At 35.8% G+C, this 17,240-nt stretch overlaps 1 protein-coding gene across 3 annotated transcripts in view; it reads left to right on the forward strand.

Moving 5' to 3' along the window:
* The window catches only part of LOC108909578, a 68,203-nt gene that overhangs the window by 30,586 nt on the left and 20,377 nt on the right, over nt 1-17,240 (forward strand). For all 3 annotated transcript variants that reach the window (XM_018713959.2, XM_018713960.2, XM_018713961.2), the window contains exons 4-7: nt 314-463; nt 3,808-4,162; nt 11,386-11,516; nt 16,204-16,437. In XM_018713959.2, the coding sequence (XP_018569475.1) occupies nt 314-463; nt 3,808-4,162; nt 11,386-11,516; nt 16,204-16,437 (870 nt within the window). The remainder of the gene's footprint in view (nt 1-313; nt 464-3,807; nt 4,163-11,385; nt 11,517-16,203; nt 16,438-17,240) is intronic.

The raw sequence follows: 17,240 nt of genomic DNA on the forward strand, positions 1-17,240 counted from the left end.
GTTAAGTTGGTCGCTATAAGCTACTCCCTACGTCCAATGTGTCAGAGCCAACTTCGACCACGTTTTTATTTGAACGCTCGTTATGTTTACATGAACTTTTTTTTTAAAGGACTTTTAGTCCAAACAAAATTATTAAAACAGAAATGTTTGTTTTCTCTGATTGCGAGATTATTAAGACTTATTTAAATATTAGTCAGCGAAGAGAAAGCGTTTCCCGACGCCCATCATAAATCTCCTCAAATATACCGCTAGGCCTATCTCTGCGCGCTGTCCCGTCCCTTATCCACTACTAATTAGTCCGTTTTGTTGTCAGGTGCTCTACTCCGAGCAGGTGCGCGGTTTTCCCGGCAAACAGGACTACATCCTGCGCTGCGAGCTGTTCGGACTCGCCGGCCACTACGCGTTGTTCCTGAGGCCCACGACCCCCTCGCCGGCGCTACCCCACACGGCCGCCTACGTCAAGGTAATTAGGAGTGATTGCGATGGCCAGCTAAAGGTGAGATGGGATCGGGGGGATTAAGCTGTCTGGTGTGCCTCAGGGGTCGATATTTGCCCCCCGCGCGGGGGGTTTGAGTCGCGAGGGGTTTGAGGGTTTGAGCTCTTACAGAGATATGTCAGGGAATCAAACTTACTACTTACTTTTTTGCTTGTTGGTTTTTACTAACAATATTTTCATCGCATTGGATATACATACTTTTTTTTTATATTCTTACTGGGTAAACAACATTGGCAATTTAGTGGTTCAATAATAAATCGAAAAGTGAATATTTTCTGTTCGTCGAAACAGTGTAGCGTATATTTCTGAGGGATTTAATTTTGGAAATAAGCTTGAATAGCAGCAGCAATCAATAATAGACACATGTGCCAAATTTGTTTGTTTGCAGCACACTTCCCATATTGAATCCAGCAGTTGTTTATAACAGCGTGTTGCCAACTTCAAATAGCGAATATTTCATTTTCTTTTGTTAAAAAACAGAAAACAGTATCGGGTTATTTATTTGTCAAAGACAAATCAGAATAACTAGCTCTCACTGCAGGCCAGATTGTAAGTTGTGATGTTTGTATTTTTTAATTTACTTTCAGCAGTCGGGGTAGCGATAAATCCACTTGTACGCTTATACTGTCATGTTAATATCGATTAGCAGGTACGAATAAAAAAAAATAACAGTCTATTAAAAAATGCGAACTTTTATCCACACATATGAACCATCTAAAGTGATACTTTATCCACTAGTGGAATAATAATAGTACATTGTGTAACGAGTGGGGAAAAGTTGCCAATAGCGCCACGAGGACGCAGTTGACGCACTAGCGAAGCGAGTGCGGAAAGCGCCCAAGTGGCGCTATGGCAACTTTTCCGAACGAGATGCACATACTATTTTCTATCACAAGTGCGAGTCGTTATGGGACCTATAGTGTAGGGGGTTAGGTGCACTGGGAAGTGCTAGATGCTGTTGTACTATCTAGCACTTTCCAGTGCACCTAACCCCCTACACTATAGGTCCCATAGCGAGCTCGCGTGATAGAAAGTAACTTTGTTTCACTAGTAGTATAAAAAAAATAATAAATCTATAATAAATCAAATTTAATTTATTTACTTATTAACATTAACATTTACATTTATAGTATAGTCGTTACGATATCAGTTGGAACCGCATAAAAACATTTAACTCGTAAACTCTACGGAATCCATAGGCGTCCAGAAAAATTTTGTCCTGTTTCGTCTAGAAATACTATATTCCGAGCTATATTCCTACTTATTTGACGATATTCTCGATTTTTTTTGTAAATAATCTTCCCGAAGTGCAACTATACGTCGTGATTCCATAATTACCATACGATTGTCAAGTTTTTTATATTTAAAACCGCATTGTAATATAACATGTCGTAAAGTATCTAAAGATTTATAATTATAATCAGGATAATCGTTTCATTTATCTGGAATCATGTTTAAAGTACGAACTTTATTTTCTTTATATACAGGGTGAGTCATTAATAATGGTACACAGCTTAATGGCATATTGTTAATGTCAAAATATAGCGATTGAGCCAAACATGCCTTTTCGTTCTACAGGGTGTTAAAGTTGAAAAAATATTTTCCCTTTTTATCTATATTTTAAGTATGTATGGACCGATTGTTTTGAAAATTTGTAGTTCTACGTTTTTTGAGGAGGCATATACGAATGTGCAAATAGTGTTGGGGTCACGTCTAGGGGGCGGTAGTTGTACTGTCCTGTCAATATAAAAATCTGTCTAACTTTTTGTATTTTACAATTTTGAATTTTTTAACTAGAAATTATTGAACTACGTTCCTTCGTGCCTTCAACATCGAATACTTCGACCACATAGATGAAATTGCATATTTTTTCTTCAAATTTAAAAAATACGATAGCATGACTTCTTCATTTATTGTCATTACTCTCCGTTTTTCCCTCTATTCGTTAATTCTGTATGCACACAGTCCAAATCCAAAAACCAGTGGCGGAGAAACATGGACGTTGTTTCCTTATTTAAAGTAAAACTTCTACGCCACTGAATTAATTGGTAATATGAATACATTTTATAATAGTCGGAAACATACCAATTAATTCAATGGCGTAGAAGTTTCACTTTAAATAAGTAAACGACATCCTTGTTTCTCCGCCACTGGTCTTTGAATTTGGACTATGTGCATACAAAACTAGGGGAAATATTTGAAAAAAAATGTGTACTAAACTTGGATAAATTTGATAAAGCCATTTTCCAGATATTTAAAAAAATTGTTTTATTTTTGTTAATTTGAACGCCCTGTATCTCATAAACGGTAGCTTTCTGCGCCTATGTTCATAGAGCAAAGTGATGTTAATTTTTGCTGTTTAATAGTTTCCCGAAGTTTGTCTATTAAAATCTGGACCACCCTGTATATTAAATAACTTTAACCAACAAAAGTAGTTGTTTTAAATTATCGATATTTTGTTTTCCGCTATATGCTTTCACCGTTTTAATTTAGATGTTTGAGCTATTTAATCCTGTTCTTGATTTGACATCTTCAATTAAATTCTATTCTAATTAAAAAACAAACGACTGATCCAGAACCTATCTTCTTTGTAAAACGAAATCACCTCACAATGCTAATTAAATAAAACGAAATATCAATAATGTGAATAAGATATTACAACCGATTAATTACTCCCAAGCCTTGTATCAAAGAAAAACATCAATAAAGCGATTTAATTGCCCCTCGCGTTCCACTTTGAACAAAAATCCGGCCTACTTTTGCGTCTGTCCACGTAAAACCTGTCACAATCCTTAATTAAGTGTAGTTTAGTCCAGAGTTCGAGGAAATAAGTTCCGTCCCGGTATCCCCACAACCCAGATGTTGTCGTAATTATCATCAAACCACAATAAAAACTTGGATAACGCCCTGTGGATCGTTTCCCTGATTTATGATTTGTAGAGATTAATGGTCTGTCACAGGCCGTTGGCGATTTCCAATTAAACCATATACGGCAGAGGTTGTCGCTGCAGATGAGGATGCATCCCTCAATTGACGGTAATTGGAACCGTCCGGAGAGACATTTAAATGCGATGATGAATTTCTAGATGAAAACTTCGAGTCATTTTTCCTAACAGAAACACAACCGCCTTGCTTCTTACATCATTCCCATTTGACATATTCTCTTCTATGACAGCAGCCTGTTTTTTTTTATGGTAATGTTTGTAACGAGAAGAAAAGTTGCCTGATGAAACAATCCCAAGTAAAATGAGCGACCAAAAACATCTCTTTGCAGCATTACCATGTCCAATAATTCAAATATTGTACCCTAGGCCGACTGGAGCGAGCAATTCGTGTTCAACGTGCACGCCCACAGCATCTTCCCCTGCGACGTCCATAACGGCGGTGTGACAGTCCTCTTCCAATATCCTTCCTGCATCCTGGCCAAAGGAGACCGAGTCCGGCTCTTCGCGAGGCTTAGGGCTAACGTAGCCTCCTTAGCGCCACCGACCACGTTGGAGTATGTTGCCGAGCAAAGAGTGGTGAGGAACCAGCACAGCCTGCAGTTTGATTGCGACCTCTTCACCGAAAGGTACGTGGAGTACTGCTTCGTCTACGTCAGTCAGGCTATCTCCGGAGCAGTGGCAGACGTTAGGATGGACTGCGTGCCTACCTTGCCAGTTTCAGGTGAGTTTGACTCTTTTAGGTTCATATTTCAAACAATTTATGTTCAGCCCAAAACACTTGTAGTTAAATAAATGCTCTAATTGCATTGAAACATCTCGAATACTTCAAAATACTTCGAAATACTTCATCAAATATCGTGTAAATATTTCAAAAGGTCTCGGAAGATATTTTCTCAAAATCTATCTTATTGGCCAATGACGGAAGAGCAAAACGTTCTGAAGGATTTGAGATCACTGCCCTTTGGACTCGGACCTTTGGCACTCGCGTTCGTCAATCTTTAACCTTTAAATATAAAACGTTCTATTAAAAAAGATGGTCGGTAATGTTATAGGTCTGTCGAACATGTCTCAAAAAAAATAGAATATATTGCAGGAAAGTTACAATTTCTATTTACTAATTGAACTGTTTCAGCGATTTTTTTAAATTTTAACTGGAAAAAAGATATTGTTCCATCATTTTGGGACATAGTGTATATTGTGTATTTCTTTTCCAAAAACGCCACATGCAGCATTTCCATTTCGAATAATAAAACATTGCTAGACATTAATACACAGCCACACAAAAAAAAAGTTGGGTATACTTTTTATGCGACATATATTTTTCGTAGTAATTTGGCCTCCTGAACGCGAATCTGGGGTCAGAATTGGCCCATCACGTCACATTTTTTTCCTAACCTCAAAAAACTTGTGAAAAATAGTAAAAATTGATGAAAATTTACTGGGAAAATTTGTAACAAAATTTATTTCCATATCAAATAGTGCATTTTTATGTAAAAGACTCTGCTGAATTCAAATCCACTGTCAGAATTGAGCTAGAACGTGTAGTTTTTTTTCTAACCTCAAAAAACCGAGCAGGAATCGCTATTTTCAAATTCTGAGCGGATTTTGACCAGATTTTGTATAAAGAGGTTTTTTGGGTCGCTGATTACGAATATGAATTCACATTGTAAAAATTCAAGATGGCTGATCCAATATGGCGGGTGTACTTTTTTTAAATCCACCGATTTCAGTAAAATTTGGCATCATAAGGATTGCTGGTTGATCTCACCTTCATTCAAGGTAAAATTTGTAGGCAGAGTAATCATTTTAGGCCGAGTAGGCGGCATTTTTTCGGCAAAGTCACATTTTTAGATTGAAGGCATAAGCAGATGCAGTGATGTGCTGTGTGGCAGTAATGTGTCCTTTTCCTTGAACTTTAAAATTATTAAGAAATAAAAGCATCTAAATGCCATAGGAAAACTGCATAGTAGTTAAAAAAATCTGATTGGAAAACCATAAGCCCATGCACGACTAAATAAATGAAAGAATAAAGTAGAAACTTTTTTGTCTTGTCCCATGGAAACAAGCACATCACACCTCACATCGTTACATGTGTAGAGTCCTTAAGTCATTTTTTTAAGCGAACTCACATTTTTTGACGGAGTGGAATCTTTTACCTTGATTTATGAAAATCTGGCTCCAGATGTGTGATTAATGAAGGTGAGATCAACCAGCAATCCTTATGATGCCAAATTTTACTGAAATCGGTCGATTTCAAAAAAGTACACCCGCCATATTGGATCAGCCATCTTGAATTTTTACAATGTGAATTCATATTCGTAATCAGCGACCCAAAAAACCCCTTTATACAAAATCTGGTCAAAATCCGCTCAGAATTTGAAAATAGCGATTCCTGCTCGGTTTTTTGAGGTTAGAAAAAAAAACCACACGTTCTAGCTCAATTCTGACAGTGGATTTGAATTCAGCATAGTCTTTTACATAACAATGCACTATTTGATGTGGAAATAAATTTTTTTCCAAATTTTCCCAGTAAATTTTCATCAATTTTCACTATTTTTCACAAGTTTTTTGAGGCTAGGAAAAATTTGTGACGTGATGGGGCAATTCTGACCCCAGATTCGTGTTCAGGAGGCCAAATTACTACGAAAAATATATGTCGCATAAAAAGTATACCCAACTTTTTTATTGTGTGGCTGTGTAATTTTGCCGCCACTAAAATTATTTGAAATTGCAAACTAGATCCGTTGAACAAAGCACTGTGGGTTTTTGCATCAGTAGAAATAATTGCAGCATCTCCGTGTAACAAATCGGTAGCAATAAAACAAGCCGTAATTTATAATTTTCTGTTTTAATTCATTGTGATATGACCCGAATTAATAACAAAGCCGCGTAGAGCTGGATCTATCAAATTCTGGATCATAAAATTCATAGCCGCAATAACCATAAGCCCATATAAAGCTTTAGTGGCGAAATTATGTATATATTGTGCTTTTTTAAACAACTATAACAATTACAATTTACGTTAAATGTAATACATAATGAGTAAATGTAAATGATTTTACTGGGCCTACAACGTTTCCTTCGCAATTGTTTCTGGTAGGCGTCAGACTCGTCTGGTCAATTTGTCTGTCAGTAAGTCAAGCTCTCGTCGTCGGAACACAAAGAGACTGCCACGGAAATCCCTAAATTGAATTCTTTTACCTAAATCAACACGGCTAATGAAATTATGGTGACATTATAGGATTTCCGTAAATCTTCCTGGAAGGCCAGAGAGCGAAAGGGTCGTTCTATTAATATTCGACGCCTTTTGCCGAGTTCCGGACTCTGAATTATTAAATAAAGGAGTAAATCTGGACAATGGGGGAACGACGGAAGTTGTTTATTTTTCTCAGAGTTGAGTTGACTGGGATAAATTCGGTTTAAATGAAATGAAATGAAATGAGGAAAACTGATTGGTATATAAGCAAAAACTAATAAATACAGGGTGTTAATTAAGTATGTGCAATAAATTCAACAGACGCTTATTTGAGTGATTTTAAGACAAAAAGTTCATATAAACGTTGGTCCGCAGATGCTTCGTTTTCAAGATACAGGGTGTTAAACTTTTGTAAAAAAATTGGTATTTCGTAAATATTTTAAATACCCTTTACCCAATTTTGTTGTAATTTGGCAGTGTTATTTGTAGTGTTAAGGGGCCAATTTAACCCTAACTTGATTAGATTTATTAAGTCCAGTGGCGTCCCAAGCGGTACCTTAACGAATATTTTAGACAAAAAAAATGTACGCCACTTTTTTGTAATTTTTATATTTTTTTTTAATTAAGCAACTAAAAATACAACTTTTTTGTCTCTTGAATGTTTTTCGTATCTTGATTAATTTTTGTAGAAAAAAAATAGAATCCACTTAATTTCATATCTCTGGACCACACAAGAAACATGGGGAAAGTTTCTTTTGGAAATTATATTTTTTTATAATTTCTTAGTAATAACATGTGTAACATCTAAATAACATAAAGTACAAATAACACTGCCAAATATTACAACAAAATTGGGTAAAGCGTATTTAAGATATTTACAAAATAGTAATTTTTTTACAGAATTTTAATACCCTTTATCTTGAAAACGAAGCATCTGCGAACCAATGTTTATATTAACTTTTTGTCATAAAATCACTCAAATAATCGTCTGTTGAATTTATTGTACATACTTAATTAACACCCTGTATATTGCAACACTAGTTCTGTTCACAAGAACCATACCAGGGCATGAGGCACATAGTCATGTGTACAATCATCACTAACATAGTCGTAGTAAAGTATGTTACAAATACATGATGTTTTAAAAATCAAACCATAAAAAAATACATACAATAACTCATAAAACATTGAATTAATGTGACTTAATTATTTACACATTTAGGAATGAAACATAAGAATTCCTGTACTTAATAGAAAGCATGTATACAAATGAGTCATGCATTTTTTTATTTCCGTAAAATACAAAAATATTTAATGGTTACAGACAGTTTATTGTAAATGTTTAAACAGAGAAAGAATGATTCTCTTAAATGTACTTAAATTATTATAATTTTGAATAAAAATACGACTAGTATTTCTATTAGTGTGAATATTTAAAGTATCACATGAAGAGAATTTATCAGAATTACGTTTAACAAAAATAGCAGCTTCACAGATGAGTGTGCAGTAAAATATACAGGGTGATTCATAATTCAGTACAAAGAATTTAGGGGCGTATTTTTGAGGTCAAAATAAGACTTTTTTTCCTACAAACGTGGGTCCACAAATGCTTAGTTTTCGATATACAGGTTGTTAAAGTTATTTATTTATTTGTTTATTTCATTTTTTAGGAATAAGTTCCAAACAAATTTGAATGTTGGCATAAAATATGTCATTGGTTTTGACGCTGTTTGTAGAGGGCGACACCTATAAGGGTACCTACGCTTGAATTAAATTGGACCTAACTTTTTTGCTACCCTGTATATTGGCGTTTCGTATTTATGCGTTTATCAATTTTAGGCAAAAAAAAGTACTTATACTTTGTCGAAATCTCAGGCCAACCATTTCTGAGATATTAGCTGATGAAGAGTTAAATGCACACCATATTTTCAAATTTTATTAACTATTTACTGTGAAAATTTTTAAAATTTATTCACCATCTAATCAGTAATGCAATGATCTTGAATTTTAACCCTTTACATATTTTTGATACAACGAACCGTTTTCGAGAAAATCATTGCTGACTAAACGGTAATATTATCATTGGGTGTTCAGGCGCCTTACCAATATTTTTGACAAAAATGTGCGCACTGACTTTTTAAAACTTTTATAATATCTTTCGCATTAAGCAACTAATAATACAACTTTTTTGTCTCTTGAATTTTTTTCGTATCTTGCTTCCTTTTTGGAGAAAAAAATTAAAATCACTTTATTGCAATGTCCTTGAGACAACAAAATAAAATATTAAAACTACCAAACTGTCATAGTCTTAGAAATTGTTATAAAAATTAATGCTAGCTAAAAAACGTTTGTGTTTTATTAATTATTAAAAAGTGCTTTTTTATTGTTCATGGACATACAATAAAGTGATTTTTATTTTTGTGCTCCAAAAAGGAAGCAAGATACGAAAAAATCAAGGGACAAACAGTTGTATTTTTAGTTGCTAGATGCAAAAAAATATAAAAGTTAAAAAAAGGTTTGTGGCGCACATTTTTTTTTTGTCAGAAATATTGGTTAAGGTACCCCCCGGTACGCCACTGGCCTTAATAATTTTATTCTACTTACCCCTTTCTACCATAAATAACATTTCCAAATTTCAACAAAATCGCTAAAGGATTATTAAATTTTTTACGAAAAAACTATTTTTTAAAAAAAGTTTTGAAGAGACAGGGTGTCTCTTCAAAACGAAGCATCACCGGCCCAATGTTTATAAATTTTTTCATCTTAAAATCACTCAAAGAATCACCCCTTAAAGTTTGGTACGTACTTAAAGAACACCCTGTATCATTAAATACATACATTTTGTTTCAGAAATTTGGTAGTAGTAATATTTTGTAAGAGTATAATATAATATGTGTAGGAAAATGGAGGTTGTGATTCTTTGGCTCAATTTAAGAAAAAGAGATTATGTTAACATGGGTCCGCAAAGGCAACGTTTTCGGGTCTTAAAATATTTTTTTTTTTAGTTTTTTGACGATATCTCAGGAACCTTTTGAGATATAGAACTCAAATTTTGCACACGTATGACCATTAACATTAGCTACTTTTGAGTGCCTTTAATTTTTATTCATATGACAGTGGCGGAAGTATTAGGAATGTGTGAGGTTCTTTTGCTCCAAATTTTTACGACTCAGGGCAAATTGACATTATGAAAGTATATTTCAAACCTCCAATGTTTTCTAAGGTAATCATCATCAAAAGTTCATGAAAAACATGAAAGAAAGTTGCTTTAGTTGAATTCAGTATGAATTTATTTTTGTATTAATTTTATTTTTTATGGTATTGTCGTCGGCAAATATCATCAATGCTATATCATCGCACAGATAATATTTTAAATCTTTTATAAAAGATAAAAATAATAACGCAGGAATAACGCTTCTTTGAGAAGTTCCAATATTTACTTTATGTTTTTCCGAATGAATAACAGCCAGTCTGCGGAATTTTCTAAAAATGTAACCATTTATCTATCTCCCTAACACCTACACTATTCAACTTTCGTTTTAAAAAATTTCCTTAGGCACAATGGAATGCCTTTCGAAGTCTAAACATGCAACTATTACATTTATCTTTAAATATTCTGTATTATAGGCAGCCTCGTGCAATAGTCGATTGAGGTATTCTTGTTTGGTTTTTAGGTTCGTTACAGAAATTTTTATAATTGCATTAATACATATTTATGTTTCAATTCAAACATTAGAAACTCATAATAAAGCCCTCTTCTCTTTATTTGATATTAATGAAAGAAAAACTGAAGTGGAAAAATTCCAGGTTAGGTCCGTTTTATTGCTACAAAGGCAATGCATCATCTAAGCTGGACAGATGGTCTTTTTATCGACCTATTCGAGGTTCGAGAAAGCCTTTCTCACAAATGTTTTGTGTCGGTGACATTGACATTGAAACATAAGTCGATTTCTTTAATCACAGAAAAAAGCTTGTAGTTATATTCTTATATTTCCCTCTATCTACAGGGTGATTTACTATATTTTGACCCCCCTTTAACTTTTTTGTTTTAAGAGTTATAAGAAAATGTGAAATACAAAAGATGCACGATTTTTTATGAATTTTTTGAAAAAAATGATAGTAGAAAAACAAATACAGACTTTGTTAATTTAAATGGAACACCCTGTATAATTTTACATATTTGGATAGAACGTTCCCAATACTTACCTCTATTTACTGTATTGATTAAAAACTCCAACATACTTTTAAAATATTCCTTTATTTATAATGAAAGCTGTAGTCACCAAATAATAGGTGCCTGCATTTTTTTTTAAGGATTATCCCTATTGTCTCTGCTGAAACGCAATAAAATGCAGCTTTCCACGAGCTTTAAATGCAAAAACAACTGTAAACGACTGAATTTGTCTAAAATCCAACTACTATGTAGATGTGTCCCTTTTGACTGATTTGAATTGTTAAAGAGAAGATAAAAGATTACATTCCGAGCTGATTAGGTTTATGTAGTCTGGACTGAATCCCAGTGAGAGGGTGCATAAAAGGTAGACCATTAACTGCTTTATATTTTACAGTGCCGCGCGCGATAAGTGACGATAATTTTGGAGGATGTTTTGCTCCGCATTTTTTCTTTAAACTGAAACACGGATATATTTTAAGATCCACTTACTGTATTCGCCACAGCTTAATTTCTTTTCTATGGGGCGTTTCATACGCTCCAAAAAACTCTCCACTAACGCAACCTCCTGTTTCAGACCAGGAGAGCGGTAGCTGGGGTCCCTGGAGTGCTTGGACCCAGTGCTCGAGCACCTGCATAGGAGGGACGAGAAGTCGCTATCGTTTTTGTGACTCTCCACCTCCCAGATATGGAGTCAAGTTTTGCGAGGTAAGATTTTTTGTTTGGCATTATCTGCACAGGGAATAGAGCCCGGTGGGTTTGCTTTCCATTGAAACATCAGAATATATTATGCGGCGAAAATCTAGTGGTTGCCCTTTTTACAGCTGGTTAGCAAAAAATTTATGATTTATTTTTTAAATGTGTTCATATGTCAATATTTTAATGTCATCTTTAAATTGTCAGTTGAAAAAAAAGATGTGTTCTATTAAAAATCCTTATACTCCAGTCGCGATAGACAAAAAAAGGGCTTAACCGGGAAAAAATTAGGGACCACAATTTTATTGTTCTAACCTTTAGGGGGGGTCAATAGTAGTGTAAATTCAGAATCGCGATGAATTCCACACCTGCGTCAGCCGCCATCTTGAATTTAAGGAAAAATCGTTTGTGCTCAATATCTCGGCCATTTTCAACTTTACAACAAAAATGGTAAGGACTTAAGTTGTTGCAAATGCGATTTCCTACAACTTCTTTAATTACAAATTTTATGGTGCGATCGATATTTTTCAAGTTAAGGGGGAAAATAGTGACAAAGTATAATTATTGAATTATCTCGTTTGTTATTGACTATACGACATAAATGTACATAAACAAAGTTGGAAAGAATTATATTTTCTACAATTTTGATGTCAGGCCTATGGAATGTTGATCCCTTGAGTTTAGTTAGGATTGCCATAGGCGTAGGACCTTAAATTTTGGTAGTAGCAAAAAAATCAAAGAGATCAAAATTGTAGAAAATATAATTCTTTCCAACTTTATTTATGTACATTTATGTCGTAAAGTCAATAACAAACGAGATAATTCAATAAATATACTTTGTCATTATTTTCCCCTTTAACTTGAAAAATATCGATGGCACGATAAAATTTGTAAGGAAAGAAGTTGTATAAAATCGCATTTTCAACAACTTAAGTCCTTACCATTTTTGTTGTAAAGTTGAAAATGGCCGAGATATTGAGCAAAAACAATTCCTTTGAAATCAACTCCCGCAAGGTCCTACGCTCGCGTCTTTACCGCAAGCGTAGGACCTTAAATATTGGTTATAGCGAAAAAATCAAAGAGATAAAAATTGTAGGAAATATAATTCTTTCCAACTTTGTTTATGTACATTTATGTCGTAAAGTCAATAACAAACGAGATAATTCAATAATTATACTTTGTCACTATTTTCCCCCTTAACTTGAAAAATATCGATCGCACGATAAAATTTGTAATAAAAGAAGTTGTAGAAAATCGCATTTGCAACAACTTAAGTCCTTACCATTTTTGTTGTAAAGTTGAAAATGGCCGAGATATTGGGCAAAAACTATTTTTCCTTAAATTCAAGATGGCGGCTGACGCAGGGGTGGAATTCAGTCGCGATTCTGAATTCACACTACTATTGACCCCCCCCCCCCCCTAAAGGTTAGAACAATAAAATTGTGGTCCTTAATTTTTTCCCGGTTAAATGACAACCCGACTGGTCTATTAATTTCAGTACATTTTGTCTCAATTATACTTTCTCGGATATAAACAGAGCTGTACAGGGTGTCCGTTAAAGAATGGTCAAACTTTACCACTTTACCAAGGAATATTAAAGAAAATGTTCTTAATTTTTTCAACATCAACACCCTGTATCTCGAAAACTAGGAGTTTGTGAGCAACATTGTATAAGACTTTTCCCCATTAATTTTGACGCATTCTTTAACGGACACCCTGTAGAGTATGTGCCAAAGCAGGATTTCAATTATTGTCTTTACTGACACATCCATCTATGAATGTCATCCTCTCCAAACTATTACAGTCCATCAGAACTTCATTACATCAAATAAATCCGTCCCGAACTTCTGCCAACTTTTCCGGTTATTCCCAAGTTTGCAGGTAGGACATTTAAAACTTGCGAGGCCGTCTCCAACTACGCTACTGCCAAACTGCAAATCGATAACCGGTATCCTAGGAAACGTAACAAATTCGAAGTTTGAAGTACTCCGTTTTATTTTACGTGTGATAGTGTTAAAGTCCGTTTGAAATGCCGCCCAAGAAAGGAAAAAAAGGGAAAAAGAAGAAAGAGGTGGTGATCGACCCCAATGCCCTGAATGAAGTGGACAAGACTTTCTACGAACTGACGATAGCCGATTTGAATCGCAAACTAGCCAGGTTAAGAAGTTTGACGCAGGAGTTGGAGGAGAGCAACGAGGAATTAAAACAACAGGTGGAGAAAATTGATGAGGATAGATCAGATATCATCATTTTCCTTAAGAGGAGCCTCCAGGAAAAAGTGGACGAGACTAAGGAGCTGGAGGAAAGAATAAAGGGGGCAGATGACAACATGCAAGTGTCCACTGAACAATACGAACAGAAGATCTCAGAAATGAAGGCGGAATACACAGAGATGCACGAGCAGCTAACTTCGGAAGTAAAGCTTCTAGAAGGTATTATATTTTCATGAACTACATTTATGTTAGGCACATTAAAAATATCCTTATATAGTGATTTTATTTTTTTTAAGGAAAGTTGAACTCTTTGGAGGAATTCCGCATCCAAAGGGACGACCTCATGAAGAAATACGAAATCCAAGAAGTAGCCATGGAAGACCAAGAGAAACGCCACAAAAGACAGCTGTACGAAATAGAGAGGAAGTTCATCATCAAGAAGGACCAGCTGAAGAAGGACATGGAGGCCAAACTCCTCCAACTCTCCACCGAATTCCAAGACGCTACGGAACTGAGAATAGCGGCCACCACACACCGAGTGATCAGAGAAAATATAGCAATTAACAACGAGTTAGACATTTTGCTGACGACGCAACAACACCTGTACGACGATAACAACGGCTTGCGGAAGAAAGACACCCATTTCAAGCAGCAGATCGAGTTGCTGGAAGGCGAAAAGAAAAAGGCGCTGGGGAAAGTGAAAGTGCAACTGAAGGTCATAGAAAGACTGACAGACGACCACAACTTTATGGCTGATCAAATCAAAAAGTACAAGCGGTACGAGCAAGAAGTGTACACCAGCAGAAATGAGATGAAGGAAATCGTCAACCAGAACAAACAGTTGGAATTCAAGATAAAAATTTTAGAACAAAATTTGCACAATGTTCGATGCAACAGAAACTCGATACAAACGGATGTGATGTACCTGAAAGAAGAGAACGAACGTCTCACGGAGATTTTGCTAGAAGGGGTGCAACGCATCAAAGAGGCTATGTGTCTCGGTGCAGAAAGCGACGTATCGATCAGATCGACTAAGAGGGAGAATCTCCTCAACACACTGTTCACTTTACTGAGCACCGCGAAGGACGAGAAAATCAGACGGCCCTCTCTGGAGACTGTCGATTCCATAGAAGCAACTTACACTCGAGGAGATCTAGGTTTCGTGCCTAAAGTCGTCGAAATAAGATCTAAGGTCCCCACAAAGAGACACATGGAGAGTCAGACGACCACCAGTTTCGAACGGTTCCTTCAAGATGAGGGACAACGAACTGCTAAGAAGTCGATCACTTCGTACGACGACGACGAGTCGGAAGTAGGAGAAGAATTAAAAGATTTAGAGGAGAAACTTCCATCGGTATTGTTCTTCGACGAATCAGAGATAGTTCCCGAGGAACAGTCCGAGGCCAGTAGAGAATTTGATATATTTGCGGTAGAGGAGGACGAAGACCAGAAGAGTGTTACTGAGACTGTCTCGAGGGTTACCTCGGAAGTAGTCGCTCAGCCTGAGCAGAAGGAAGGTGCGGAATCTCCTGTTGCAGAAGACGGTGAAAAGGAAGAGCAGCCTCCTCCAGAGGGAAATGCTTAAATGTGTAGCGAAAACTTAAATATACGAAGAAGATTTCTTTGAGTTGATATGTTGTAATTAATTTCGTGAATCAATCAATTTAAAATGAAAAGCACCTGTTGGGATTCGTCGCAAGAGTATTAAAATCCAAAGTACACACGCTGGTTGTGAATTTTCAATTTCAGTTTGTCAAACTTCTCTCTTAATAGCGAAATTGTGAGGTAATGAGAAATGCCTCGTACAAAATTGGTGTAATTCGCTTGTTATTCCTTACACCGTAATTTAATATGTTGCCGGTTGGAACAAGCGATCCTGAATGATTTAAATCATAACAAGCCAGTACTAAATATTCAGAAACAATTAAAATCTGCGCCGTGGATTAATAAAGACCGTGTTAATAATGAATTTCACGCCGAAACTCCTCTGCGGCAGCAATTATTCGCGGAATTAGCTGGATTGGGAAAGACAATTCTGTTCCAGAAATGTTCTGGATTGCTGACGCTTTCCATGAGACTTTTTACACGATACATAAAATATGGCCTGTTTATAAAAACCGAAAATCCGTTGAATTCTATTTCTCGAGAATAACCATTTCACCTCCAACATATCCCTTTATATTCCTGTCAGCAGAAATCCACCTAAAGCCGGAACGGCCCCCCCACATCCAAATAAACTGTAAGGTTCGCCCTTAGACAACTTCTTGTTCCAATAACACATAAAAAATGGATTTGTACCCGGCTATCTCGATTCCTCGCCTTTTCCTATACACAAAGACATAAAACAGTGAGAAGTACACCTTTCACATTGCGATTCTTCAGAGTTATTAGTCCTCATCAGTACTAAGTTCTTACAGTTGCTCCAATTACTTCCTAAGTAAATCCAACTGGCCATTAATTAAGAGAACTGGACTTATTTTTTACAGGGTCCTGCTGTGGAGACGGAGAAATGTGGGACGAACATTGGGAGTGGCTGGGAGTGTTTTTACGGCAACGGGGCTTTTGTGGGAGAGTCTGCTGCTGAAGCCCCAGAAGTAATCGCCGAAGTGGGGCCTTACTGCAGATGCGGTTGTGTCGTTCACCTGGGTCAGGCCAAGCCCAAGAGGCTGCTGGCGACGTCGGCGCAAAGTTGTCCTGGTAGAACCTTCTGGTTAATCCAGGTATTTATACCCTTTTCTTGATAAATTAGTAAGGTCCGCAGGTCATCCGTACAATCCAGGGTTGGACTTTGTGAAAAACAGGGTTTCTTGATTCGAAATTTTAACACTAAACAAGTGGGAATGAAAATAACGCAATTTTATGGAAGATAAATAGTTATCTTTCTGTGATGGCGTTGAACAAGCTACTTTATATTTTGTGTTAAAAAATACTGAAATTCATTTAAATATCGTTTAAAGGTAACACAAAAATTAAACGAATAAACGAATTACTTACCAATAGACAATATGCTCTACAAAAATTGTTCAAAGTTCACACCAGTACTGAATGTTGTAAAAATTTAATATGCCGTCTCCAATTAAACAATATTCATCCGTCAAAAGCGCCTTGCTTGTAAAATCCGGATCTTGTGCTATTTGACGTCGAAACCACGGGCCAAATTCCACACGGGGCTGAAACTCATTGTTATTTAATACCTGAACACTTTGTATATTGTAACCTGAGGTGTTATTTCTTTAAGTATCTATTTACCGTTGTGACCTGTATCATAACGAGTCTGGATTTCAAAAGAGTTTACTATTCAATTCTCGAAAGGGAGTTTATAATTATCATTAAACTTTAATTAATACGTGGGAACTTAGAAATGTTGTATGTTCAGAGAATGAATTTCAAGCACTTACCATCCATTACTTACGTAGAATGTAATCCAGTGACTGGCTGTACAGGGTGACACTAAAGTTGAGAGAAACAAAAGGAAACACCAAAACTTTCAGAAAGGGTTTTAAAAACAATAAACAAAACAAAC

This window comes from Anoplophora glabripennis, unplaced genomic scaffold (genome assembly GCF_000390285.2).
Source record: "Anoplophora glabripennis isolate ALB-LARVAE unplaced genomic scaffold, Agla_2.0 scaffold340, whole genome shotgun sequence".
Taxonomy (NCBI): Eukaryota; Metazoa; Arthropoda; class Insecta; order Coleoptera; family Cerambycidae; genus Anoplophora; species Anoplophora glabripennis.